This window comes from Sceloporus occidentalis, unplaced genomic scaffold, assembly GCF_023333645.1.
Source record: "Sceloporus occidentalis isolate IW3139 unplaced genomic scaffold, rSceOcc1.0.p SCAF_1, whole genome shotgun sequence".
Classification (NCBI taxonomy): Eukaryota; Metazoa; Chordata; class Lepidosauria; order Squamata; family Phrynosomatidae; genus Sceloporus; species Sceloporus occidentalis.
Window position 1 is genome coordinate 11418644 of NW_028316981.1, and position 27297 is coordinate 11445940.

At 46.1% G+C, this 27297-nt stretch overlaps 1 protein-coding gene across 2 annotated transcripts; it reads left to right on the forward strand.

Moving 5' to 3' along the window:
* Window positions 1-1379: 1379 nt before the first annotated feature.
* LOC149320736 (uncharacterized) lies at window positions 1380-27123 on the forward strand. Of its 2 annotated transcripts, XM_089502652.1 has the most exons (7): window positions 1380-1422; window positions 3175-4384; window positions 11237-11357; window positions 12328-12410; window positions 14736-14862; window positions 16379-19597; window positions 27042-27123. In XM_089502652.1, the coding sequence occupies exons 2-7, from the start codon at window positions 3740-3742 to the stop codon at window positions 27047-27049; spliced, it is 4203 nt and encodes a 1400-aa protein (XP_089358778.1). In that variant the 5' UTR covers window positions 1380-1422; window positions 3175-3739; the 3' UTR covers window positions 27050-27123. The 2 variants fall into 2 exon arrangements, with proteins under 2 accessions (XP_089358778.1, XP_089358769.1); XM_089502643.1 differs by lacking the exon at window positions 27042-27123 and having other exon boundaries at window positions 16379-21624.
* The last annotated feature ends 174 nt before the right edge of the window (window positions 27124-27297 follow it).

Sequence of the window (27297 nt, forward strand, 5' to 3'; positions counted from 1 at the left end):
TCCTCTATGGGTCTGAAACATGGGTCACCTATCGCCAACACCTACGACTCCTTGAACGCTTTCATCAGCGCTGTTTACGCACAATTCTAAATATACACTGGACTGACTATATGACAAATGTTGCTGTCCTTGAGCAAGCAGGGATCACCAGCATTGAGACCATGCTACTGAGGATGCAGCTGCGCTGGGCAGGACACGTTTCTAGGATGAAGGACCATCACCTCCCCAAAATAGTATTCTACGGTGAACTCGCCACGGGTCAGCGTAAGAGGGGCACCCCAAAGAAGAGATACAAGGACTCCCTGAAACAACATCTCAGGCTTGGCCAGATAGATCACCAACAGTGGTCCTCCCTGGCCTCGCATTGGGAGGCATGGAGACGCACTATCCATGACGCTGCAGCCTTCGAAAGCTCACACCGAACGAGCCTCGAAGAGAAACGACAACGCAGAAAGAACCGCAACCTGGAAACATCACCCAAGGAGACTTTCTGCTGTGCTTTCTGCAACTGAACCTGTTTGTCCCGGATTGGCCTTTTTAGTCACCAACGAGCTTGTACAAAGCGTGGGATGAGTCCTTCCTGAATCTTCGTTTGTGAAGCAAAGCCAGAGAGAGACAACCATTACAGGCACAGGAGCCCTCTCCAGGTTGCTGTCTGGCAACCCTATATGTCATTACAAATCCTAGTCTATACCCTCAAAAAAACTAGGGAGGGCTCATATATCTGTAATGGTGGGGCAGAAAGAGGAATTTCAACAAGGGTTGCTGGTCATAAAACCAGTTACGCAACCCTTCCAGAAATTTCCTCATGGTGCTGATGCACTTAAAGAATGGGCAAGTAATAGTTTCCCTATTGGCAAATATGGTTTATGGGCAAGTATGGTTTCTCTATTGGCAAGTGTGAATTCCCTATGGGCAAGTATAGTTTCTCTATTGGCAAGTATAGCCTTTAGGGCTAAAGGGCAGGGTATATATATATATATACCATAAATAAATAAGCAATCAGTTTTCTCCCATGTATCCCTATGGACAAGTATGGTTTCTCTATTGGCAAGTATGGTTTATGGGCAAGTATGCTTTGTGACTTGTTGGAGGGCACACAGCAACATCGCCATTATTCCACTTTCCACTCTGGCAACGCCTCACTCTTACTCCCAAAAGTCTAGGCCTAGTGTTGGAGGGTTTTTTGTAATGGTTGCCTAGCAACCGCTGCAGCCGGAACCGCTCTCGGCCGCCAGAGAACCATAGAGAGACGCTACCAGATTTCAGAGCGTCTCCTTAGCGCTGGCTCTTCAGGCTGTCGGCTCTATGGTTCCCTCGCGCTGCCTCTGCCGGTCTTAGAGCGCCCCCTGGTGGAGGCGTGGAGGTATTGGCGAGCGGGAGGGCCCTTCGCATCGCATCCAGCGAGAGAGGAGCCGCGAGGTGAGCAGCGGGGAGAAAGTCGGGTCCAGGGGCGTCCAGAGCAGAGTGACCACGAGGGGGAGCCAGAGAGGGAGAAGGAGGCGCTGCCGGGGATGCTGGGCTTTCGCATCCTCAGCTGGGGGCCTTGGAGGGGTCAGACAGGGGCCAGTGGGCTTAGGGCACAGGACCCCCGTGAATGTGGAAACACCGCACATAACAACAACGCCATGTTCTAACCTGAGAGGACTCTTCTCTAGGAATCTCTGGGTCCTCCAGGGCAACTCTGTGGCCAACATCTGCCAGACATTGACCATAAAACTGCGCTGGAGGAGCTACAAATGCCTAGCGGAGGGCTCTCTCTAGGAGTCTCTAGGTCCTTCAGTGCCACTTTGGGTTAAAGTTGACCATAGAGTTGTGCTGGAGGACATAGATATTCCTAGAGAGGACATATTAATCAAATCCGTGAATAATCAAAGCTGCAAATCTCAAAGCAGCAAATGTGGAGGGGTGCACACACACACACACACACACACATATAAATATATATGTATATCTACACACAACACATGTACACACAAATGTACACACATATCCATATATACACACACACATATATACACACATAAACATATATATACAGTCAGCCCTTCTTATACACGGATTTTTTATACACGGATTTAAGCATACACGGTTTGAAAATGTTCCAAAAAAGTATAAATTTACCTTGATGTTCCATTTTTTATTAGGGACACCATTTTGCTATGTCATTATACTTAATGGGACTTGAACATACACGGATTTTGTTATACACGGGGGATCTTGGAACCAAACCCCAGCGTATAACAAGGATCCACTGTATATATATATATACACACACACTTATATACACATACATAAAATGACATTCTGATACTGACAATTCATCAATAACAATCTTTACAGTCATTGTTCTACCTTCCCCTCAGTATCTTCACACCAAACCTATCCTTATTTGGCCTTACTTATACCTTCTTTGATAGAATCATAGAGTTGGGAGGAACTCCCAAAGACCATTCAATCCAGCCCCTTCTGCCATGCAGGAATACGCAATCAAAGACCCCCCCCCTCGACAGATGGCCATCAAGCCTCCATTTAAAACCCTCCAAAGAAGGGGACTCTACTACTCTCCGAGGGAGTGTCTTCCACTGTTGAAGAGTTCTTACTGTCAAGACGTTCTTCTTAATGTTGAGGTGGCATCTCTTTTCCTGTAGCTTCCATTCATTGCATTAGAAGCTGAGGTCCAAACCACCAGGAGGACCAGAGTTTGGGAACCATTCTTCTATACAATTGTATATAATGGGACTAGAGCATTCATGGGTTTTGCTGTCTGGGGGTGGGAGGGATCCTGAGACCAATTCCAAGCAGATACCAAAGGCCGCCTGTAAATGCGGTTTGGCACCACTTTAACTGCCATGGCTCCATCTTACAGGACCCTGCAATTTGTAGTTTTGCGAGGCACCCCCATTCTTTGGCAGAGAAGGCTAAAGACCTTGTAAAACTACAGATCCCAGGATTCCATAGGATGGAGCTACAGTTCTTAAAGTACTGTCAAACTGGATTATTTCTACAGTGTAGAACTGTAGCTATACCCTCAGTCTTTTGTAAGCCGCCTTGAGTCCCAATGCTGGGGGGAAAGGCGGAATATTATATTATAGAATATTAATAAATAATTGATGGTTATAGATTATATAAATAATGATGATGCTAGTGATGATGATGCCTCTTTCTCCTCAGGCGTATCATTAGAGAGCGGTGTTTGACCAATGAATTTTCTCAACAAGGAAATCTCATCCCCTTCGACTGACTTCTTCCACTGAGATGCTGAATATCCAAGCAGAAATGGGATATTCTCCTCTTTTTTTCAGTCAAGAATATGCAGGATTGTGAGAAAAAGATTTTGCCTGGAATCCCTTTTCCTGAGGGAGCATTGCTTGCTCTTGAAATCTAGATTTCCCTCAAAATTTGTTTTTGTTTTCAGAATATAATGCTCTTGCCATGAAACATCATAACGTGATTTGACATGATTTTTAGTGCACCTCAGAGTACCCTAACTGTAGATTTGAGAAGAAGCATTGGAAGAGGAATCATAGAATCCTAGAGTTGGAAGAGACACCAAGAGCCATCCAGTCCAACCCCATTCTGCCATGCAGGAATTCTCAGTCAAAGCATACCCAACAGATGGTCATCCAGCTTCTGTTTAAAAACCTCCAAAGGAGACTCCAGCAAATCAGCAGACCTAAAAGGAGAAGGAGGGCCATTCAGAGCAGGAAAAGCAACCAGTGTGGTTCACCTTGAATACATGGCAGAGCAAAGAGTGTGGGGAGCATCAACAGAAACCCAAGGGGAACCAGGCAAAGGAATGCAACAGCACTGGGAAACTCAATGGCAGGATTTCTTGAAGACGCTGCAGCCCCATCACACGAAATGGGAAGAGTCAGTTGCATTGGAAGACGCACCATGGGAAAACGCCAAGGCCTTCCTGATCTCCTTCGAACAAGTGGCCAAAGCCTGCCGGTGGCCCAGAGAAGAGTGGGCAGCTCGGCTCCTTCCAGCACTGAGTGGAGAAGCAGAAGGGGCCTTTCAGAGCTTGGAAACCAGAGACAAGGAGGATTATGCGAAAGTGAAGGCAGCCATCTTGAAAGGGGATGCCCTGAGAATGGAGAGGCAGCGCCAGCACTTCAGGCAGTTTTGCTGCCATGGGGTTGAAGACCCCCGAAATATTCACAGCCAACTCCAGGAGCTTTGCCGTCGGTGGCTGAGGCCAGAGAGACACAGCAAGGAACAGATCCTGGAGCTGCTGATCCTGGAACAGTTTCTGGCTGGCCTGCCACCAGATCTACAGACCTGGATCCGAGCCAGAGGGCCAGACACCTGCTCCCAGGCCGTGGCCCTGGTGGAGGACTTCCTGGTGAGCCAGCAAGTGGTTGAGACAGGAACATGGCAGGTAAGGTCTTAATACAGTATTTCATCTGTTAAAGGGGACAAATATGAATTCGGCTCTTGGAAATATCTAGAATCATATACTCCTGGAGTTGGAAGATAGCACAAGGCCATCCAGTCCAATCCCATGCCATGCAGGAAGACACAATCAAAGCATTCTCAACAGATCTCCATCCAGCCTCTGTTTAAAAGCCTCCAAAGTAGAAGACTCCACCACTCTCCAAGGCAGCGTATCCCCCTGTTGAACAGCTCTTACCTTCAGGAAGTTCTTCTAATGTTTAGGTGGAATATCTTTTCCTGTAGCTTGAATCCACTGCTCTGGGTCCTAATCTCTGAAGCATCAGAAAACAAGCTTGCTCCATTGTCAGTATGACTGCCCTTGGCTATCATGTCATCTCTTAACCTTCTCTTCTCCAGGCTAAACATACCCAGTTCCCTAAGCTGTTCCTCATAGAGCTTAGTTTTTTCCAGACCTTTCACCATTTTAGTTGCCCTCCTCTGGCCACGCTCCAGCTTGTCAATATCCTTCTTGAATTGTAGGTGCCCAGAACTGGGCACAGTATTCCAGGTGAGGCCTGACCAGAGCATAATAGAGTAGTACTATTACTTCCCTCGATCTAGACACTATACTTCTATTGATGTAGCCTAGAATTTCATTGGTTTCCTAGCTGCTGCATCACATCACTGACTCATGTTCAGCCTGTTTAGGGTTGCCATGATTGTCCACTATTACCAGGGACAAAATGTAGGACAAATTCGAGACCAAACTGTAGGACAACTGCGGGACAAAACTCAGCCCAAAATGTAGGACATTTAAGGTCCTCCCTTTTTCTTAAATGTCCTACATTTTGGGCTGAGTTTTGTCCTGCAGTTGTCTTACAGTTTGGTCTCGAATTTGTTCCACATTTTGTCCCTGGTAATAGTGGACAATTACGGCTGTGGTCCTCTAAGACTCCTAGATCCTTTTGTATGTACTGCCTTCAAGTCAGATGTCACTCATCCTACATCTCTGCATTTAATTTCATCTGGAGTTGTTCAACAGTAGCAAAGGTTGAACCCCACTGGGTGTACTCAAATTAATTCAGCTGAGAGTCATTCAGAAACAGCAGGCTTCATGCCTTGAAAACTGCTCTCAGTATAGAGTTCAACCCTAGAAGTAATTCCAAGCCATAGCTGTGTTAGGAGTTTATCACACAGGGTTTATACCATGCAGAAACTGGATTTAAAATGGGAAAATGCCGCAAAAGTGGGGTCATTTTCACATGACGTCATGCATTAATGCACACAGAAAGTGGACAAATCCTGCAAAAGTGGGATCGTTTTCACATGATGTTGGGAGCATTGAGCATTAATCCGGCATTAACCCACACAGAGTGTAAAGTTTCCTGAAAGTAAAAAGCAGCTGATTTTGTCCACTTTCAGTGTGGGTTATTTTCTTGTTAATGCTCAATCCCCCCAATGAATTTGAAAACGATCCTGCTTTTGTAAAAATTTTCTGGGATTTAAATCCCATTTCTGCATGGGATTTAGGCACTTAGTCTCTCGTGTGATAAACTTCTTAGTCTGGAAAATCAGTATGCAAAGAGATCTTGTGGAACTTTTTGAGACTTAACTGAAAGGAAAAAGCTGGTAGCATGAGTTTTTGTAGACTTGAGCCTAGTGGCTCAATGGTTAAATTCTGGTACTGCAGCCACTCATTCAAAAACCATAAGGTTGTGAGTTCAGCCTTGCATCCTTCTGTAGTTTGCTAAAATGAGTACCTAGCTTGTTGGGGGCAATTAGCTTACACTCTGTAAACTGCTTAGTACATCAGTAAGCGGTATAGAAATGTACTTGCCATTGCTCAGTGTTGATTCTGAAGGGCATTGCTGACGTAGTAAGGCATCCATCACATCCATCACATTAGGGGACGTGACGAGCAAATGAAAGTCCCTCTAATACTGTGGGTGATGTAATTAGGTTCTGTGATTACATTTCCTGAATAGATGTGTGGGCACAATTGGCATCTGGGTTTGTGGCAAGGCTTCGTACCCGTGTCCATGTCTGTGTTATGTGTCTTCCTGTAGGTAAGTAACTGTCTAAAGTGGGAGGCTGTCTATAGGCAAGTAAAGGTCTGCCACCTAAAGTCCCCAAGAGGGCAGCATTATTGTCCAGAATGGGTTGTACTGTAGTGCATTGAAGATACATGTAAGTGGTCTCAGTTGGAAGTTATATGTGACCACTAGTGGGGTTCTGTCATTTACTATATTTAGTGTGTTCTGTAACAGATTAATCCTGTGTACAAGTCTTGCCTTGTTTGTTTGTTTTTGTTTTAATTCATATGGTGAGTACTATAGCTTAAGGAAGTAGTACTAGTCGTAATTGCAGCATATACTTGGAGACGATCGTCAAACGGTCCTGGGAAGCGCCGGCCTCCTTGGCGGGATTGTCCCACAGGATTGAATCCCTGTATAGGATCTCTTCATCCAGCTGTTCCTGGTTGGCCGACCATCCCAAACAGAATTCGGCGATAGTCGAAGGGGCGCAGCAGACCTTCATTCCCAAGCAGGCGACGTCTCCGGCGGACCAGGAGGCGAAGAAGGTTGATGGCCTGGCCAAGAAGGCCTACTCGGCGGCAGCCCTTGCAGTGAAGGCCATCAACTACAACGCCTGCATGGAGACCTACAGCCAGACCCTGATGGAGGGGATTTCGCCACTCATCCCCGACATCCCGGATGACACTCAGAGGCGCCTGGTGGAGATCAGGGACGAGGCCCACTCCATCGGCAGTTGGCTGACCACTGCCTCTAGAAATGTGGCTGACTGCACCGGACGGGCCATGTCTGTATCTATGGCTCTGCGGCGGCATGCCTGGTTGCGAGGCTCTGACTTAAACACCAACATCAGGGCAGCTATTGAGGACATGCCACTCGACGGATCCGGCCTCTTCCACGCCGAGACCAACGAGCGCCTGAACTGCAAGTTCAGGATGAAGGCAGCGGCCAAGAAGCACGGGATGTCATCGGCTTCCATCTCGCCCTTTCGGAAGAGGCAGCGCCTGTGGCAGCCCCAAGGTCAGTCGCAGGGGTCTTTCCAACAAGACCGGCAGTCTCAGCAGCAAGGCTCCCAGAGGCGGCGTTACCCCTCTCAGTCATCCTCCTCCTCTGGCCGTTGCAACTTTCCTCCCCGGTATCGGAAGTCCCGCCGGCAGGATACCGACCAGGGGAAGAAGAGGTCTTGAAGGGTCCCTGCGCGCTTCGTCCCTTCCCCCCCTTTCTTCCTGGACATTTTGAGGCCTTTTGCTACCACCTGGGCCTCCATTACAACGGACTCGTGGGCCCTGAACATCGTCCGTAGGGGTTACGCCCTCGACTTCGAAGAGCTCCCCTCAACCGGAGCCTTCATTTCCACCACCCCCTCGGACACCCTTCTCGACGAAGTGCGCACCTTATTGGAAAAGGGGGCAATTTCCCTTTTATCGCCTGACCAATGTGCCAGGGCTTTTTTCTCCAGATACTTTACGGTACCGAAATCTGATGACGGGATCAGACCTATCTTGGACTTGAGGGCATTGAACTATTTCCTTCAATATCGCCGGTTCCGGATGGTAACCTTGGCTTCACCAGGGCCTGTGGTTCGCGACGGTCAACCTGAAGGATGCCTACTTCCACATTGGGATTCGGGAATCCCACCGGAGATTCCTTGCCTTCGCCGTCGGCTCCGCCACGTACCACTACAACGTTCTTCCCTTCGGCCTTGCCACGGCCCCAAGGGTCTTCACGAAGTGCATGGCTCCAGTGGTGGCATACCTCCATCAGAGGGGTTACAGAGTCTTTCCATATCTGGACGACTGGTTGTTTGCCGCTGACTCGGAAGAAGAGCTCCAGGAGACAGTCTCATTCGCCTTGCACCTTTTGGCTTCCCTCGGCTTGGTTGTCAACGAGGAAAAGTCCCATTTCATACCAGCCAGACAGGCCAAGTTCATCGGGGCCATCCTTGACTCCGAAAGATGCGCTGCCCTTCTCCCTCTGGACCATTTCCGGGCGTTGACGGCTTCGCTGAGGCCTTGCATCTCCCACAGAAGGGTGAGGGCCAGAGATGTCCAGGTAGCCCTGGGTCACATGGCATCCACAACATTTGTGACGCCGTGGGCGAGGCTTCGACTCCGGCCCCTTCAAGCCTGGTTCCTCTCTGCCTTCAGACTGATGGAGGACCCCCCGACCAAATGGCTCACGATACTGAGACCGGTAGCCGCTTCTCTGAGATGGTGGCTAGATTGCCGCAACGTTGCGTCGGAATGCCCTTCCATCAGCCCCAGCCTCAACTGACCTTGACAACGGATGCTTCCCTGGAAGGTTGGGGTGCGTATCTGCTCGACCTCGTTGTCAAGGACAAGTGGTCCCAGGACAAACGTTTCCACATCAACGCATTGGAGATGCTGGCAGTCGAAAAGGCGTTGAGGGCTTTCGAATCCGCTGTCGCAAACAAGGTAGTCCTCCTGAGGACGGACAACACCACCGTCATGTATTACATCAACAAACAGGGAGGCACCAGATCCAGGACTCTGCTCAAGATCACTCTACGCATTTGGGACTGGTGCATCCAGAGACAGGTGCTTCTCCAGGCGATTCACCTTCCAGGAGAGGACAACGAGTTGGCGGACCGCCTAAGCAGATCCCCCTCGGTGTGTCACGAGTGGAGCCTCCATCCGGAGACGGTCAGCAACCTGTTCGATCGGTGGGGAGCCCCCCAGGTCGACCTCTTCGCGACCGTATGGAACAGCCACTGTCCCCAGTTCTGCTCCAGGAAGCGAATGGACGGATCCTTTGGAGACGCGTTCACCTTCCTTTGGATGGGAGAACTGCTCTACGCCTTTCCTCCCTTCCCTCTCATCATCAGGGTGGTGTCCAAGATGACAACGGATCGATCGGATGCGATCCTCATTACTCCGTGGTGGCCAAGGCAGCCCTAGTTCACATCCCTCCTTCACCTCTCCAGGAGATGCTTCCTTCGCCTCGATTTTCGCCCAGACCTCCTGTCGATCCAGGACGGTCGGATCCTCCACCCGGACATCGAGAGCCTGCCGCTGGTGGCGTGGAGACTCCAGCCTTAGCCTCACTGCCGGATGCGGTGAGGACTGTAATTTTGGCTGCTCAAAAACTATCCACCCAGCGGTCTTATGCCCTTAAGTGGAGGATGTTTAGCCTCTTCCTTGATCAGAGGGGCTTGTCTCCTGCTCAGGTGTCTACTCCAGTGGTGCTGGAGTTTCTCATGGCACTTTTGCATGAGGGGTTAAGCCTCACATCCATCAAGTGCTACCTTTCGGCAATTTGTTCTAAGTTTCAGTTCGAGGGTAGGGCATCATTCTTTAGGGATCCCTTGGTGAAGGGGTTCCTTAAGGGATGTGCCAACCTGCACCCTCCTGTGTCGGTACCGGCGCCGGCTTGGAGCTTGGAGTTGGTACTCTCCGCTCTGCAGTCCAAGCCTTTTGAAGCTATGGCCACACCAGACTTGAGACTATTGACTTGGAAAACTGCTTTTCTTGTGGCCATCACCTCTGCCCGCCGTGCGGGTGAACTCTGTGCCTTACGGAGGGACCAGCCCTTCCTTAGGTTGCTTAGGTTCCACAAGGACAAGGTGGTCCTCCGGACAGACATCACCTTTTTGCCAAAGGTGGTCTCTGCCTTCCACATGTGCCAGGACATTGTCTTGCCGACTTTGGCATCCAATCCGATTTCGGATGCAGAGCGCAGCCTGCACTCTCTGGATGTGAGGAGGGCACTGGCCTTTTGTTTGGACAGAACTGCTGCTTCCAGTCGGTCCGAGAGACTTTTTCAATGCTACTCGGAATCGAAGAAGGGGTTACCTGTGTCTGCGTAGAGGTTTTCCAAATGGGTGGCAGGTACCATCCACCTCTGCTATGAACTATTAGGTAGACCTCTCCCGGACAGGGTTCGGTCCCACTCCACAAGGGCAGTGTCAGCATCCTCTGCATTTTTGTCAGGGATTTCCTTAGAGCATGTCTGTAAGGCTGCTGTCTGGTCCCAGCCCCTGACTTTCATAAAGCACTATCGGCTGGACACCAGGGCCATTTGGGACGCAGCTTTCGGGAGGGCTGTGTTGGTCTCAGGACTACATTGATTGCACTGTTCAATCTCAGAACTATATTGATTATACTGTTTGTGTTTACAAGGGTTTGTAAACTGTACCATTGTTTTACATGTTTTTCTGAAATGTTGGTCTGCACATTTTCAATTGCCATGGGAATGGGTCTTGCATGACCTTATGTTCCCTTCTCAGGTTCTGCAATGGTGTTGCTATAGTGAAGTGCTATTGATTGTTATCTTATGTGGTGCTTCTGTTCAGATACAAAGACTGACTCTTTTTCATGGTTCAAGGTTTTATTGTTAAAATAAATATACCTTGTTTTTTCAAAATGATTTGGTCTCAGGACACTCCCTCCGCCGCTTACCTAAGCTTGTCAGTCTAAACCCATTTGTATGATTCGCAGAGACCACAAAGAAGAAGGACAGGTTGCTTACCTGTAATGGTATTTCTTCGAGTGGTCGTCTGCAAATACATACAAATCCCACCCGTCCTCACCTCAGTGTCCTGCTCTTATTGGCTCTTTCCATCGCCTACTTGGCGGAAAAATTGCGGAACTGGGGAAAAGAGCGGGAAGGCAGGGGCTTTATAACGGGTGGGCGGAGTTACCGCCAAAAAGTTACTAAAAGTTGCAAAGTGTACTTTGCCTAGTGATTCCAGAAGTTTCCGAACAGCACTGCGCAGGCGCAGTGAAACCCATTTGTATGTATTCGCAGATGACCACTCGAAGAAATACCATTACAGGTAAGCAACCTGTCCTTTTCTGTTTTAGGAGCCAATGAAGCAAGAACACATGGAATCCTTACCTGTAGAGGAAGAGCCTTTAGATGCTGCACGGGGACAGATCTGCAAAGAAGCCAAGCAAAGCTATGATGTGGGGAAGAATGTGCTGGGTAAGGATTCACCATACTGTAAAGTGCTCTGTATCTGATGTGTTTGTGGGACATGATAAGCCTATGGTAATTAAACTCCTTTTTATGATTCTTTTTACACCCATTGAGCTCACCTTTCCTCCTTGTCCTATGTCTCATTGGAAGTCTTTTACTCAGCATCAGCATGGGGAGGATGTTGGAGGATGGCTGGAAAAGCACAGATTTTTTTGTGTGTGTTTTAAGCAGTGTATCTTCACAGTATATAGTGTAATAAACAAAGCTTGAGCGGAGGAAAAAAACAAGATTCTAGTCTATCCAGTTCTACTGTAGCCATGTGTTCCTGTTTACAGCAAGCAAGGGAAGTAGCAGCTACCTCCAGAATCCCTTACTGAGCACACAAGAACAGCAGAACAGAGAGAAAAAGGGAGAGCAGATAAGCTTGATGCACCATTGTCCCCCAATAAATAAATAAAAAAAACCCCACAGCTTTATAAGTTTGGATGCCAAAATAAAATTCATAAGAAAAGTGGAGACTGGTGAAAGAAAAATTCATGTGTATTATATTTTTCTATATAATAAACAAAGTACATATAATATTTATATTATTGTTGTTGTATGCCTTCAGGTTGTTTCTTAGAGCAGCCCTAAAGCCCCTCATCATGGGTTTTTCATGGCAAGATTTGTGCAGTGGGGGAGGCTGAGAGAGTGATTTGCCCAGAGTCACCTAGTGGCTTTCCACGACTGAGCAGAAATTCAAACCCTGATCTCCCAGGGCCCTAGCCCAGCACTTATATCACTACAGCATGCTTATTCTCAAATTTATGTGCTTATATGCGTAAATATAAGATATTATTATGATATTCGTTTTATTTATTTTTGTGTGTGCATGATACCTGCAAGCCCTTTCTAGAGTGACAGGTTACTCATAAATCCTTTCACACACAAAACTGTGAGTATGCTCAACCTTGCTCACATTTCCTGTCCTTTGCAGGCAGTGGAAACAAACGTCCAAGTCGGAGTAGTTCATCAGTTACCCTCGAAAGACAGGGAAGGAGTCATCAAGGCGTGAAAGAGGTATGTAGATCATCAGTTTCTGTTGCTGTTATAGTCACATCTGACTTATTGTGACTCCATCATAGGGTTTTCTTGGCAAAGTTTATTCAAAAGAGGTCCACCATTGCCTTAATCTCAGGCTGAGAGATTGGGACTTGCCCAGGGTCACCCAGTAGGTTTCTAGGGCGGAAATTCGAACTCTGGTCTCAAATCTCTACACCACACTGGCTCTGCATCATTTAATACACTTTTATGGTTTCTCCTTGTACATGCCTTTTTCCTAAGCTATCCAGCCTCCAAATATTCACCATAGTTGACTTGCTCTAGTGATAATTTTGGTTGCCTTTTTCTGCATTTTTTTTCTGCTCAACTGTCCAGAACTCTGCATAGTATTCCAATGTCACCACACTATGGATTTATAGAAGAAGGTTTAAAGAGCACCTCAAGCATACATAGGACCGTAGCCAGAATTGGGAACTGAATGTTGCGTGCAAGGACCCATGTTCTCAATCCAGAAGCATTCCAAAACAATATTTGTAAAGGCTGGCAGGTATACAGGCATACCCCAGTTAACAAAGCCTCTGGTAGTGAAGCTCCTTTTTCTCAAGGCATTTTATGTCTCTCAGCCCCTTCTTTTCCTTCTCATCCTTTGTGTCACTGGAAGACTTTAGCAGCATAGTGCTGGATAGGATAATGAAGGAGGGCTGGAAAAACATAAGACTTTTGTTGTCATGTTGTGGCATTGTTTCTGCACAGTTAACAACACAGTAAGCAAAGCTTGAATTAGAAAAAAACAGTATTTTATACTGTACCAGTCCTACTTTAGCTTTGTGTCACCATGTACAACAGGCAAGCTCAACAGAAGCTGCCTCAAGAATCTCTTGTTTGAAAGTACAGGAACAGCAAAACAGAGAGAAATGAGAGAGCAGATACTTTCTCGCCAGCTACCCACAACATGTTATAAAAGAATAAATCTGTAAATTTGACTACCAAAATGGGAATCATAAAAAAGCGGATGATGAAAGAAAAAGTCATCCTTGGATGTATTTTGGAAGAAGTATTCAAGTGGTCTCCAGAAAGTTCAAAATGTTTTTGTTTCACTATGCAAGGCTTACCTGCATATTTCACACATGCATATTGTTAATTTTGAATTTTAAAAAATTACTGAAACTTGTTGACTTAGGGGCTGTACAGACCACATGCTGCGGCTTCAATCTCACCTTTCTGTGGCGCAAAAAGGAGCTGCAAAAAGTGGCACTGGGGCTTTTTCACGTTCCTGTGACACTGCGTCATGTAGATGCAGCACCAGAGAAGTGCCATGATGCCACCTGCCGTGTGTCACACCAGCCTGGGGGGGCGGAGTTGGGGGCGTGTATCATGTAGATGCCATACTCCGACTCTGTCCCCAGGCTGGCCGAAGATGCTGATATGTATAGGCCTTTACTCTTCTTTTTGGTCAGGTAGAAACCTCTCCATGTTCTTTCCATGTTATTTCTACGGATGTTATTAGACAAGGGAAATTGGAAATACAATACAATGGCAATCTGAACGCAATCATGGGGTTTAATGTTACTGTCTGATAGACTACCACACACAATTTCGGGCAATGGCAAGCTATTTTCGGGCAATAGGAAGTCAGTTCAAATGCAATTTGAATTCACGTAAATTTGCTGAAGTAACGAATTCACATGAATGCGTTCTGGCCCCACTTTCTTTTCATTCAAAATTAAGAGAAATTCCTCCCGTGTGATAAACTTCTACCTTGCTACCACATTTTCTGTTTAAGAAATAATGCCCAGGAATACATCTTCTCCATTAACTGAGGTATATCATTATTTGTTTTAATGAAAACCTATAGTAGTAGTAGTAGTAGTAGTAGTAGGAGGAGGAGGAGGAGGCCCAGTTAAAGTACATCAAACAATTTAAACATAGGTTAAAAGAGATAAATATAGGACAATTTCTGTCTTATATTTAAAATTAATAGCTTAAAATTGGCTGGCTAGGCCTGCCAGAAGAGACCACTTTAATACTGTTTTTAAGTTTATACAGCATGTTCAGCTGTCAAATCTCTCCCAGCAGGTCATTCCACAGTCTAGGGCCGGCTGACTAATAGGTCCTCTGGGTGACAGTTGCCAGTCTAGTCCTGGCTGGTTGAAGTAAATGTCCCCCAGAGGACCTGGGTGAATGAGGTGGATTATACAGGAGGAGGTGATCCCGAAGGTAATTTGGATCCAAACCATGTATAAAATGAGCTGTACTGGGTTTCTGGGTATGTATGCCTGATGTTTTGCCTTAACATTCTTTCTTGGACAACAAAGTCTGATATGCTTTTCTTCTTATTTGCAGGAACCAATGGACCTTATGGAAACTAGCCTGTCTTTGCAGCGAGTTGAGCAGACTCAGACCCAGCCAGACCGAGAGACCATTGTCTGGCAAGTCCTGCAGGAGGAGGATGGGAAGTTCAATGCCTTGGGTAAGTAGCTCTATTGTGATGGTCCTGTCAATCCAGTAAACATCACACAATCTGTTGGCCATTTGTAAAACCAAAATGAAACGATAGTCAGAAGGTTGCAGAGGTGTGGTGCTTTCAGGTTCTAAACACATGTTTTTGAAAAGAAACAATGATATATGTTAAATGGGATACTATTAATATCTAAGGTGTGAAACTGTACGTAGAGAGATCTTGTAGCATCTTTGAGACTAACTGAAAGAAAGAAATTTGCAGTGTGAGCTTTCGTAGACTTTAGTCTACTTCCTTAGATGCATTTGATGCAAGATGCATTAGATGCAAAGTGTAAAACTGATTTTGATTGGAATATACTTTAGGTGCTGGGAAGACATGTGGAAGACTAGTGATATGGGCTAGAGCTAAATGTGAACAGTGAATACTAATTCTTATCTGCTTTCCCAAGTAGTTTTTCCACACTTTCTCTTGATCCTGCCTTTCAGCCCCTGGCCTCTGTATCCCTCTGGTCAGATGCCACTGTTGTAAGTCCATAATGTAACACCATTTATCTGTGATTTCATGGTGAATGACAGGGGTTGGGCTGGCTTGCATAACTGAGAATGTAGTGGCCCAGGCTTGACTCACTTTTGCCCACACAATTAAACACAATTAAAATACCGCATTAATATAAAAGATAAAAATGCAAAATCCTTTTAAAAATACTGTTAAAAATATAAAACCATTAAAAACATACCAAGCAAACACCCTAGTCAGAATCTCTGTGAACATATGGGCCATTTTTGTGGCCCAAGTTTTATTGGGGGTGGGGAGGAAAATCAAAAACTATTTTTTGGCCCCAGCTGCCTCCCTAGTGCCCTCTAAGAGGGATGTGACTTTGCCCTCCAAGACCATTTTAGACAAGAGAGAGGCTTGTGATTTTAAGATGTTGTCAAAACGGTCTATTCTGGTCCTAAAATGGCCCAGGGAGGGAGAGAAAACATCTTGAAAATGCCCGCCACACACCTCCCAGAGCACATTTGCGGGCATTTTAAAGTTTTTAAAAAATTGATTATTTTGCTAGGGTGCGGCTTTCCAGAGTCTTCTGGGGGACTGTTGCAGTCCATAGTTGTCCATCCTTGCTGAACACACATTTGTTATTGTTGATGTGTGTCTTCAGATCATTTCCAACGTATGGTGACCCTAAGGTGGACCTATCATGATGTTTTCTTGGCGAGCCTCTTTAGAGGAGATTTGTCATTGCTGTCCCCTGAGACTGAGAGAGTGTAACTTGCCCAAGGTCATCCCATGGGTTTACATGGCTGAGATGGGATTTGAACTCTGATCTCCAGAGTTATAATCCAGTGCTCAAACTATTACACTGCATTGGCTCTCTTGTACACATATACATTTCCCCGTTAAAAGTGTAGCCATTGAATGACCAGAACTGGTACGCTGTTGTATTCCTGAGACTATCTCTGACGTTGTTTTTGTATTGACGTGATGTAAAGGAGGCTAATTCCTAATTTTGTGATTTTACCTACAGATGTCCAGAAAAAGCCTATGCAGTTTCCATATTGTATGTTGAAAAAAGAAACGAATGGAAGGAGGGCTGACCAGGGAAGAAACTCTACCCATTCTAGTGCTACCAGAAAGTTAACAGAGGGGCAGCCTCACTATAAAATGAATGTCAATGAAGCATTAACTCTTTATGACCCCAAAAACAGAAAGTGGACTGACTCTGAGAGACGGGCAACGCAAGGAGCCTCTGAAGAAAGCTCAGAAATTGAATATTCTTCTGGATCTGATCTGGAGGATGGGAAAGGCCACTATGTCACTCTGAAGGATGGAAAGCGCCACCATGTCAACTTCTGTGAGAATGTGATTGTGGGTATGGCTGCTCAAGGGAATGCGTCAGTATCAGAGGCAGAGGAGGACTATGAAAGAAGTGCGGTTCCTGACCGATCTGGCATGGATGTGGAGGAGGTGAGTGCCACATCAGAGAAATGCTATGTCTCAGAAATCCCAAGCATGGCTAAATCAAAACTCCACACACATCCTGGCCTTCTACAAGAAGGTGGTGAAATCATTGAGGAGGAAGAGCAGAACAATATGTCTTACAATGTGAATTCTTTGTATGCTGTTCAGAAAGAAAGGCAGGATAAGGAACAGGGCTCTGACAATGACAATATAATAACTATAATTGACTTAGAGACAGATGTTGCAGAATTTAATCCAACAACAGAGACAAAAAAATGTCACTCGTACAACGTAGATGATTCCAAATTGGACTACATGAGTTTGGATAATGATTTGGAGTTTGGTACAGATAGTCTCATGTTGATGGCCAGATCTGTCGCTGGAGGGGAGATGGTGGAAGGAGTTCATGGTCGTCAGCCAGGGCAATGTGCCCCAGTACGATCCTCTGCCGATAAAGAACCACCCATGAAGAGGCGTATGCTTGGTCTTTCTCAACCGTCTGTGTTCTCAGGTCCGCAGCGCTGTACGCTGCCACGGTCTTTGGCCACTGAGGTTCCAAGAGAAGAATCTGGTGGCCAAAGCAGAAGGCGGACATCTTATGTCTGGGAGCACTTTGATGAGCATGCTCAAGACCGATTGATTGCCGTGTGTAGATTATGTCATGCCTTTGTGCGCCTAGGCAAGGAAGGTGGTTGCCGCCGTGTGGGGACCACGTCCATGATAAAGCATCTGGAACATCGTCATCCACACATTGTTCCACCACGGAAAGAGGTCTGTCGGGTGTCCATCACGCCACCCCCAAACCCAATTGTTAAGGAAGTGCCTCAGATGAACAGAGCTGAGAGTGATCCTGCAGAAAAGCCACGGGTGGAACCTCCAGGAGGAAAGAGTTCGGCTCCTTCAGGACAGAAGCAGTTGTCTGTACCTGAGACATGCCCCCGCCCAGAGAAGTATGCTCTACATAGTGCAATTGCTGCACGGTACAATCGTGCCCTTGCCAGGTATATTGCACAGTCTATGCTACCCTTCTCAATTGTGGAGGATGAGACTTTTCTGGAGTTTCTCAAGGAACTTGCTCCACGCTGGAAGGTACCGAGCAGATATTACCTGTGTAGGATTGCCTTTCCAGCCCTTGAAAAAGATATTAAGAAGGAGATTCTGAATGACTTGAGGAATGCGGTAGCTGGAGCAGTGCATTTTACAAGTGACTGCTGGACTAGCAACCAGGCTAGATCATATTTATGTGTCACAGCACACTGGGTATCCACCCAAGAAGGTGTTCTGGCAAAAAGGACAGCAACTCTTACACTGACTTTGTTCTCTGAATTGCACCGTGAGGAAAATATTGGGGCGAAGTTGAGAGACATTGTGGCGGAGTGGCTCGCTCCACTGAAATTGGAGATTGGATGTCTGGCTGCTGACAACAGGTCAGAGTTCCTGAAATACATCCGTCAGAAAAGGATGAGTCACGTACCATGCATTGTGCACTGCATCAACTTAGTTGTCCACAAGGCCCTGAGAGAAACCAGTAATTCCAGGATAAAGAAAGTGTTAGAGCTGGCACACATTGTTTGCTCTCACTTCAGGCAGTCATGCTCTGCCATAGAGGCAGTTCGCTTGCTCCAAAAAAAGCACAATTTACCCAATCACAAATTTATCCTCAATGTCCCTACACGATGGAACAGCACTCTGTATATGCTGGAGAGATTGCTGGAGCAAAAAAAGGCAGTGAATGAATATATTCAAGAGAAAGCAGGAGACCTGGCCTCTACTTTATATATGCAGCCAGACCAGTGGTTTATTATAGAGGACCTGGTGGATATTCTCCAAATTTTCAACGAGTGCACTACTGTCCTTAGTTCTGAGAATGCCACTCTTGGAGTTGTGTTGCCTGCGCTACACGTCATGGAATTTTCCTTAGAAAGAAACATTGAAGAGATGCAGAACAGACCGGGCATGGCTGCCAATCAGAAGGCCATTCCAGCTGTGGCCTTTGCTGCCCAGCTTCTGGAGTCTCTGCACAACAATAAGCACCTCCTGGGCATCCGCACTGACCTAAAGTATCTTGCAGCAACATTTCTGGAACCCAGGTACAGAAACAGCATCCGAGATCGACTCCAGAGCACTGGGAACAATCAGTTCTGGTCCCTGCAAGAATACATTATTAAAAAAAGTGTGCACTTCTACAAGAAGCTGCACAATTCAACTGGCCGAGCCATGGCTGAACACGGCCTGCCCTCTTATGCCTTTCCCTCTGTGGTGCCAAGAAACCCAGATGCAGTGATCCAGCCTAGAAAACAACTTCAAAATAAGGGAAGTCCAGTGGGAAGTTCTGCACCTTGTCACCAAATGGCTGAAAGATCTCGCTTCCACGACTTGATCTTGGCAACAGGCTATGCTGTGGAGACAGATGAGGATGCCCAGTTTGATAACCAGACGGCTACAGAGCAGGACGCCTACCAGGTGGCAAGGCAAGAACTGGATGCATATATTCGTGACATCTTCCCAGCGCGAATCTGTCGTCCGCAGGCGAACCCAATTGCCTATTGGGATGAGAAGTTCACCATTTGGCCTTCTTTGGCTCGGGCTGCTATTTGGCACATCTGCAGCCCGCCCTCCAGTGTTCCCGCTAAACGTCTTTTCTCTACAACTGGAAATATAGTCACCAAACTGAGAACGAGATTCGCTCCCAAACACGTTACACGGATGGCATTCCTACGAGCCAACAGGGCATGGATACCCCAGAACCACATCTTTCCCCCCTGCAGAGATGATATCCCTTCAGGTAAAGATGGGCAGGATCTGAGTGATGAGGGGGATACTGATGAAGAAATATCTCTGGGAGACTGGGAAGCTGGAGACTCAGACATTGATCTTGAGTGAATGCCTGCAGCAGCAGGTATACACGCCATACACCCTCCGATTAATGATAATTTCAAAGATACATACATACATAGGTGGAGTCGGGGCCTTGATCCCATTAGTGACATTATTCTGTTTTGGACTTCAGCTCCTAGAAGCTGCAGCCGTCTTGATCAATAGAGATCCTGGGAGCTAAAGTTCAAAATACCTGGAAGGCAAGAGTTTGGGAATCACTGCTCCAGGGCATGGGAGGCATTCTGACCGTGTTTGTAGGCTCCTGGCCATTATAGGCGTTTTTGAAAAGCCTTTAAAAAGCCAACACAAAATGAATGGTCAGGATATCTTTCAGCTTTCTTTGCTTTCCCTCTGCTACTGCTGTTACACACCAAGAAGCAGGGACGTAGCCAGGATTTTGGGAAGGGGGGGGTCCAGACTAAGTGCCACCATTTTGAGATGCTAAGAGCCCCCCCAAGACACAAAATGTAGGACATGATGCACGACAAAATGTAGGACAAATTGTAGGATGTTCAAAAATGGAGAACACACCCAACTAAAAGCCAAAAACATTAATAAAAAACAATATAAATTCATGTTTCTCAGTCATGCTCAAAATGGAGAACATTTTGACATTCTTCCTAGATAGGAGGTTGGGATATAGCTTTGTGTGTTAGACTAGGAGGAACTTCCTGAGAGCAAGGGCTGTTCAACAGTGGAACACACTCCTTCCTCGGAGTGCAGCAGAGTCTCCTTCTTTGGAGGTCTTTAAGCAGAGGCTGGATGGCCATCTGTCAATGGGGATGTTTTGATTGAGAGTTCCTGCATGGCAGAATAAAGGGGTTGGAATGGGTGGCCCTTGCAGTCTCTTCCAACTCTACAATTCAATGACTCTGGAGACCAGGATTCAATGAAAATCTGATTCTCTCCAACAGAGAAGGCTAAATATCTTACATGGGGTACGTGTCGATGACGAGGCTTATGCATCATGTCCAAATTGTGTGGCGCACAAGGGACATCACAGCGCTTGTCACACTCTCTCAGCCTTAAGGGAAGGTGAAGGCAAATCCCCAAAAACAATTGGGCAAGTCACATTCTCTCAGCCTCAGAGGATGGCAAAGTCAAACCCTCTCTGAACAAACCTCCCAAGAAAACCTCTTGAAGGCACACACTCGCACACACCCAAGTCACCAAAGGCAGACTCTCTGAACAAACCAAGAAGACCCACTAGGCAAGGAAGTCACACACTCTCAGCTTCAAGGAAAGGCTGGCAAAGTAGGATGTTTTGAAATTCCTCCTGGGCAGAAATGTAGGATGTGTCCTGGATAAAGCATGATGTCTGGTCACCCTGATAAAATGGAGGATGTTTTGACATTGCTCCTGGGCTGAAATGTGTGCCGTATCCTGAATAAAGGAGGACGTGTGTTATCCTACCAAAAATGGAAGACATTTTTACATTCATCCAGGCCAGAAGGACACATCCTATAAAAGGAGGACATCTGCTCATCTTGAAATTCCTTCTAGGCAGAAGTCTGAAATGTAGGATGTGTCCTATAGCCATGAGCCAGAAAAGAGCCAAGCCTCTATATCTGGACCCCAGAACATACTCTAACTCCCAGAATTCCATAGCAGTGAGCCAGAAAGGAGCCAAACCTTGATATCTGGACCCCAGAACATACTCCAACTCCCAGAATTCCATAGCAATGAGCCAGTATAGAGCCAAGCCTCAATATTTGGACCACAGAACATACTCCCAGAATTCCATAGCCATGAGCCACAAAAGAGTTAAGTTGCTGCCAAACCTGGTTATTTCTTAAGTGTGGATGCAGCTTGATGCAGCCTCTTGTCCCTCCCTCCCTCTCCTCCAGGGCTTTTTGGCTTCTCCCCGTCAGGCCCCGCAAAAAGTTTATGGGCGGCACTTGCGCTCCTCCTGGCTTTGCCAGGGCCGGGAAGAGAGAAAAGGATGCTTGTTGGAGCGCGCGTGTGCACACGCACAGCCCCCCAAAAATGCCAGGGAGAGTGCCACTTCTGCTCCTCCTGAAGCCTAGAGGAGAGCAAGTGGCGCTCTCCCTGGTGTTTGTTTGGGGCTGTGCGCATGCACGCGCACACTCCAACAAGCACCCTTTTCTCTCCTGAAAGGGGGGGGGTCCGGACCCCTGAACCCCCCCCCTTAACTACGTCCCTGCAAGAAGTGTGGTACACCATGTTAACAGAGGGTGCATCTGTACTGTAGAAATAATATAGTTTGACACCACTTTAACCGCCATGGCTCCATCTGACAGAATCTTGGGATTTGTAATTTTATGAGGCCCTAGCACTCTGGCAGAAAAGGCTAGAGACTGTAAAACTACAAATCCCAGGATTCAATAAGATGAAGCTGCAGCACTTTAACTGGTGTCAAACTGCATTATTTCTACAGTGTAGATGCACCCAGACTTATACCACCTTATTGTACCAAGACGATTTCTGCCTCTTTCTCTCTCCCTCTTTGCAATGTTTTCTTGCATAAAGGAGCTTACTACTCAAGAGACCACAGATCCTAGCTCGTGGATGGAATTGTGTAAACTTCCAGTTGTTGAACCACAGCTCCTAGCAGTCTCAGCCAACATTTATTTATTTATTTATTTATTTAGTATGCCGCTTTTCTCCCAGGAGGGACCCAGGGAGTAGTGGAAAGCACTGGGAGTTGCAGTTCAACAAAATGTGGAAGACCACCTGATTTCAACTTCGACCTTAAGCCTTTGTAAATGCTGTTAAAATTAACTGTAAGAATGTGTCTGGAATCTTGTGGTGTGGCATTTTGTGAATTGGTGTCACAAGTGTGCTTGCCCGCTTTCTTCCAGAGGATAGAAAGAAGGAGGGTCAGGAGGTGCAGCTACTGTATTTATTTTGTTGATAAAAATATTTTGGGATGGGGCGGAGAAATACAGAGGTGCAGGTGGGTTGCCACCTTTCAGCGTCCCAGTAGAGGGCAGATGTTACTCCCTTGACCACTATAAGTGGCGCTCCCCTGTTCTGCACCAAAGGAAGCCACTTATTGCCATTAAATATCTTAAAGCCTTATTGCTTTCTTTATTAAACAAACCCAGCAGGCAAACAAAAAGACACGTGCTTTTTTTTTCTCCCTCTGCATGGCATTGTTCACTTTCATTCACTTTCAGTTGTAAAACCATGGGAGATGGTTGTAAAGGTGTCATAAAAGTGTCCCATTTGCCAAGCTGGAATAATCCGTTTGGCAAAAATGATGCTTTTACAACACTCTCCTGCGCTTTTACAACTGAAGAGAACGAAAGTCATGCAGAGGGAGAAAAAGAAAACACCTGTAACTTTGTTGGCCTACCAGGTTTGTTTAATAATACGATAGAGCTTTTATTGTGGCCTTTGAAACACAGCTTCTACAGTTTTGTTGTATTGTTTGCTGGTGAAATTGCCAAGTTTGTTCTTATTTCATTCATGTATGTTGTCTTGATTGATCTTCTACAATAAAATTACTTTATTTAAAAAATAATGTGATAAGGCTCGTATTACTTCCCATTTGTGCTCTGCAATTTCAGACCACCAAAATTTTGACTTAATTTGTCACCATCTCCCAATTTACGAACCTCACTATTCAGATGATGGCCCAAAGTCTAGTGCTATGGAAGAGCGGCAACTCTTTTGCTTCCCAAATAATTTTAGTAGTGGACTATCTCACCTAGCAATTTCGGAGCCCCTTGACTAATTTCTTTTTGCCAGATTGGACATTTGCTATCCTGACTATTGACTGTCCTTTTGTATTTGATTGACTTCTGTTTCATGGCCTTCGGTATACTTGACTGCAAAACGTATGTAAAGCCCCCATTTTGAAGAGGAGGCCTGTGTGCTCCTGGTGTTGGCATTTCTACTGTCATTTTTCATGGACATCACAACCAAATACAATTATGGTCTATGAATGCATGGTACCGTCTAAATACGGGGCAAAGCCGCATTTCTTGCATCACAGAACAGCGGTGGTTTGTAAATAAAGCACAAGGCCAGCTTTTAAATTAAATTTTAATGTTAGAGTAATAAAATATATATGTACAAGAGAGCCAGTGTGGCGTAGTGGTCTGAGTGTTGGACTGCAGCTCTGGAGACCAGGTTCGATTCCCAGCTCAGCCATGACACCCATTGAGTGATGTTGGGCAAGTCACACTCTCTCAGCGTCAGGGGAAGGCAACAGCAAACCTCCTCTAAATAAATCTTGCTCAGAAAACCCCATGATGGGGTTTAGAGTCAACCCGAATTAGAGTAGACATGAATTGGAAATGATTTGAAGGCACAGAACAAGAAGAAAATATGAACAAAAGGTATGCATGGGATGGAGCTGTTCACAAAAGAGGGAGTGTATGCCTGCAACCATGTTCCTGCTTTCTTCCTGGAGTTTACCTTGTGTACAGGAATCACATGGCCTTACTTGGATCACAACTCCCATGAGCCCCAGCTAGCATAATTGGTAGTGAAGGATTATGCTATTGTCTCTGAAATAAGTGCCGGGGTGATTATGATATGGAAAATTAGATTTGGTAAGCAAACAGCATGGTAATAATCTTGATTACGGAGGTATTCTGACCATGGCAATGAGGTGACATTTTGAATGTCCTGAAATTTCCACACCTGGTAGTCAGTGTCGTGGAAATTTAATCCTAAATGGTGACCAGGTCCATACAGTCTATGGAAGATATTTAAAAACCACAGTAATATAATTTCAACTAGAATGCATACTGCAGGTCAGGAATGGTAGACTGAGCTCCAAAACACACTGCAGAAATGATTCAGTTTGCTTTAACTGTCCTGGCTCAATGGTAAGGAATTCTGGGACTGTCGGTTTGTGAGACATTTATCCTTCTCTGACAGAGAGCTCTGGTGCCACAATAAGCTACAGATCCCCAGGATTCCCTAGCACTGAGGAGTTTATCACATGAAGGAGACTGGGAGTTTATCCCATGAATACACTGGAAAAATCACATAATCACGCGTAACAGTTTCACACAACGTTGCACAAAACTCGACATTAAAGTGGTCACAAAGAAGCATTAATGCACAGCTTTTCACTTTCGGGATGTCAATGGCAATGCCTGGCTGGGAGAGCGTTGCAGAAACTTCATTTTTGACAAACAGATTATTTCAGCTTGGCAAATGGGATACTTTTATGACCATCTATGTCTCCTCTCTCCTCTCTTTTCTTTCTCTTCTCTCTCTCTTCTTTCCTCTCTTCTCTCTCTCTCTTTCTTCTGACTCATCTCTTTTCTCTCTCCACTTTCTCTGCTCTTCTTTCTATCTTTCCTCTCTCTCCTCCTCTCTCTCTCTCCTCTTTTTCTCCTCTCTCTTCTATCTTTCCTCCCTCTCATCTTTTTCCCTCCTGTCTCACCTCTTTCCTCTTCTCTCTCTGCTTTTCTCTTTCTCTTCTCTCATCTCTTCTCTCTTCGCTTTCTCTCTCACACCTCTCTTTCTGCTTTCACTCTCCTCTCTCTCTCTACTTTTCTCTTTCTCTACTCTTCTATCTCTCTCTCTCTCTCTACTTTTCTTTTTCTCTCTCTTCTCTTCTATCTCTTCCCTCTTTTCTATCTCCTCTCTCTCTCTTCTCTTTCTCCTCTCTGTCTCTCTCTGCTTTTCTTTCTCTTCTCTTTCTCCCCTTCTCCCCTCTCTTTCCTCTTCTCTCCTTTTTTCTCTCTTCTCTTCTGGACTACCAATCCCAGGATGCCATAGCATGGAGCCATGGCAGTCAAAGCATAGCTGCCCTTCCCATTCCTTGGATCTCCCTTGGCTTTCTTGACTGCAGTCACCACCCTTCATACATACATTATATTATGAATCATTATATAATGATTGTAATAATCTCTTTTTCCCCCTCCTCCTTAAAAGTTGGGCTTCAGAGGCAGGGACGGATTCCTCCACCAGGGGGCGCTAATGGGAGATGATGCTTCCCTCTTGCGAAGGAGGAGGAGGAAATGCAAGCAAAGGAGGAGATTTGTAGTAGGCTGCCCTTTTTTTCCCAGGTCCCCCTTCCAGCCGGCCTTCCAGGTCTTTGCAAGGTCCCTCTTTTGCACCCAGCTCTCTGCAGCCGCCTGAAAGGGAACAGAGAGAGAAAAAGCAAGAACAAGCCTCTGGTAGGGTTTGGGAGCTTTGTGTGGCTCTGTAGTTATGCATTATTTGCTAGTTCATGGGGAGGGGAGGTAGTAGCTGGGGTGGCTTGGGAGCTCAGAACTAGGTGGGTTGCACTGTCACTTGTTGGGGTGCAGGAATGATGCAGTTTGACACCACTTTCAGTACTGGGGCTCCATGCTGAGCAATCCTGGGATCTGTAGTTTTGCATAGTGGTGTCAAGCTGCATTATGCGTCTACACTGTAGAAAGAAGGTAGTTTTGACACCATTTTGAGTGCTGGGGTTCCACGCTAAGCAGTCCTGGGATCTGTAGTTTTGCAAATCTGTAGCCACCTCTGCCAAAAAAAGTGCTGGTGGTGCCTCAGAAAACTACAAGTCCCAGGATTCTGTAGGATTATGGAGCTATGGCAGTTAAAGTGAAAAACTGCATTATTATCTACACTGCAGAAATGATGCTGTTTGACAGTTGACACCACTTTGAGTGATGGGGCTCCATGCTAGACAATCCTGGGATCCTGGGATTTGGCAAGGTCTGTATCCAACTCTGCCAAAGAGGGCTGGTGCCCCTCCAAACTACAAGTCCCAGGATTTTGTAGGGTTGGAACTATGGCAGGTAAAGTGACAAAACTGCATTGTTGTGTGTCTGTACTGGAAATAATGCTATTTGATATCGCTTTAAGTGCTGTAGCTTCGTCCAAGGTAATCCTGGGGATTGTAGTTTTACAAGGTCTTTGGCCTGATCTGCAAAAGAGAGCCAGGGCCTCACCAAACTACAAGTCCCAGGATTCTGTATGATTATGGAGCCATGGCAGTTAAAGTGGGGTAAAACTGCATTATTGTGTATCTATGCTGTAGAACTAATGTAGCTTGACGCCACTTTGAGTGCTGGGGCTCTAGTCCTGGGATCTGTAGTTTTGCAAGGTCTGTAGCCAACTTTGCAAAAGAGGGCTGGGGCCTCGCCAAACTACAATTTCCCAGATTCTGTAGGATTATGGAGCTATGCCAGTTAAAGTGACAAAACTGCATTATTGTATATCTACACTGCAGAAACTATGCAGTTTGACACCATTAAAAGTCTAGGAAAGCTCACGCTATCAACTTTTCTCTTTCAGTTAGTCTCAAAAGTGCTACAAGGCCCCTTTGCGTACTGATTTTCCAGAATAACACTGCTATGTCTTTGAATTAAGTGTTGGCTGTTTTTAAAATATTCCGCTAAAAGTGATCAGATTTGATGATACTTTAATTCCAGATTTATGAGGGCAGACAAAGCAATGAAGGAGGATATATCTGCAGGCACTGAATTGGAAGAAGAATTAACCGTGAGATTAAGAAAAGCCAACGGCAGAGTCCAGTCTGAATATAAGACAGAGCAGACAGGATGGGGAAGATCCCAGGAAGGCAAAGGGGAACCATCCAAGGAGATGCAACAACTTTGGGAAGCCCAGTGGCAGGAATTCCTGAAAACACTGCACCCCAGTTGCAAAAGATGGGCAACCCCAGTAATG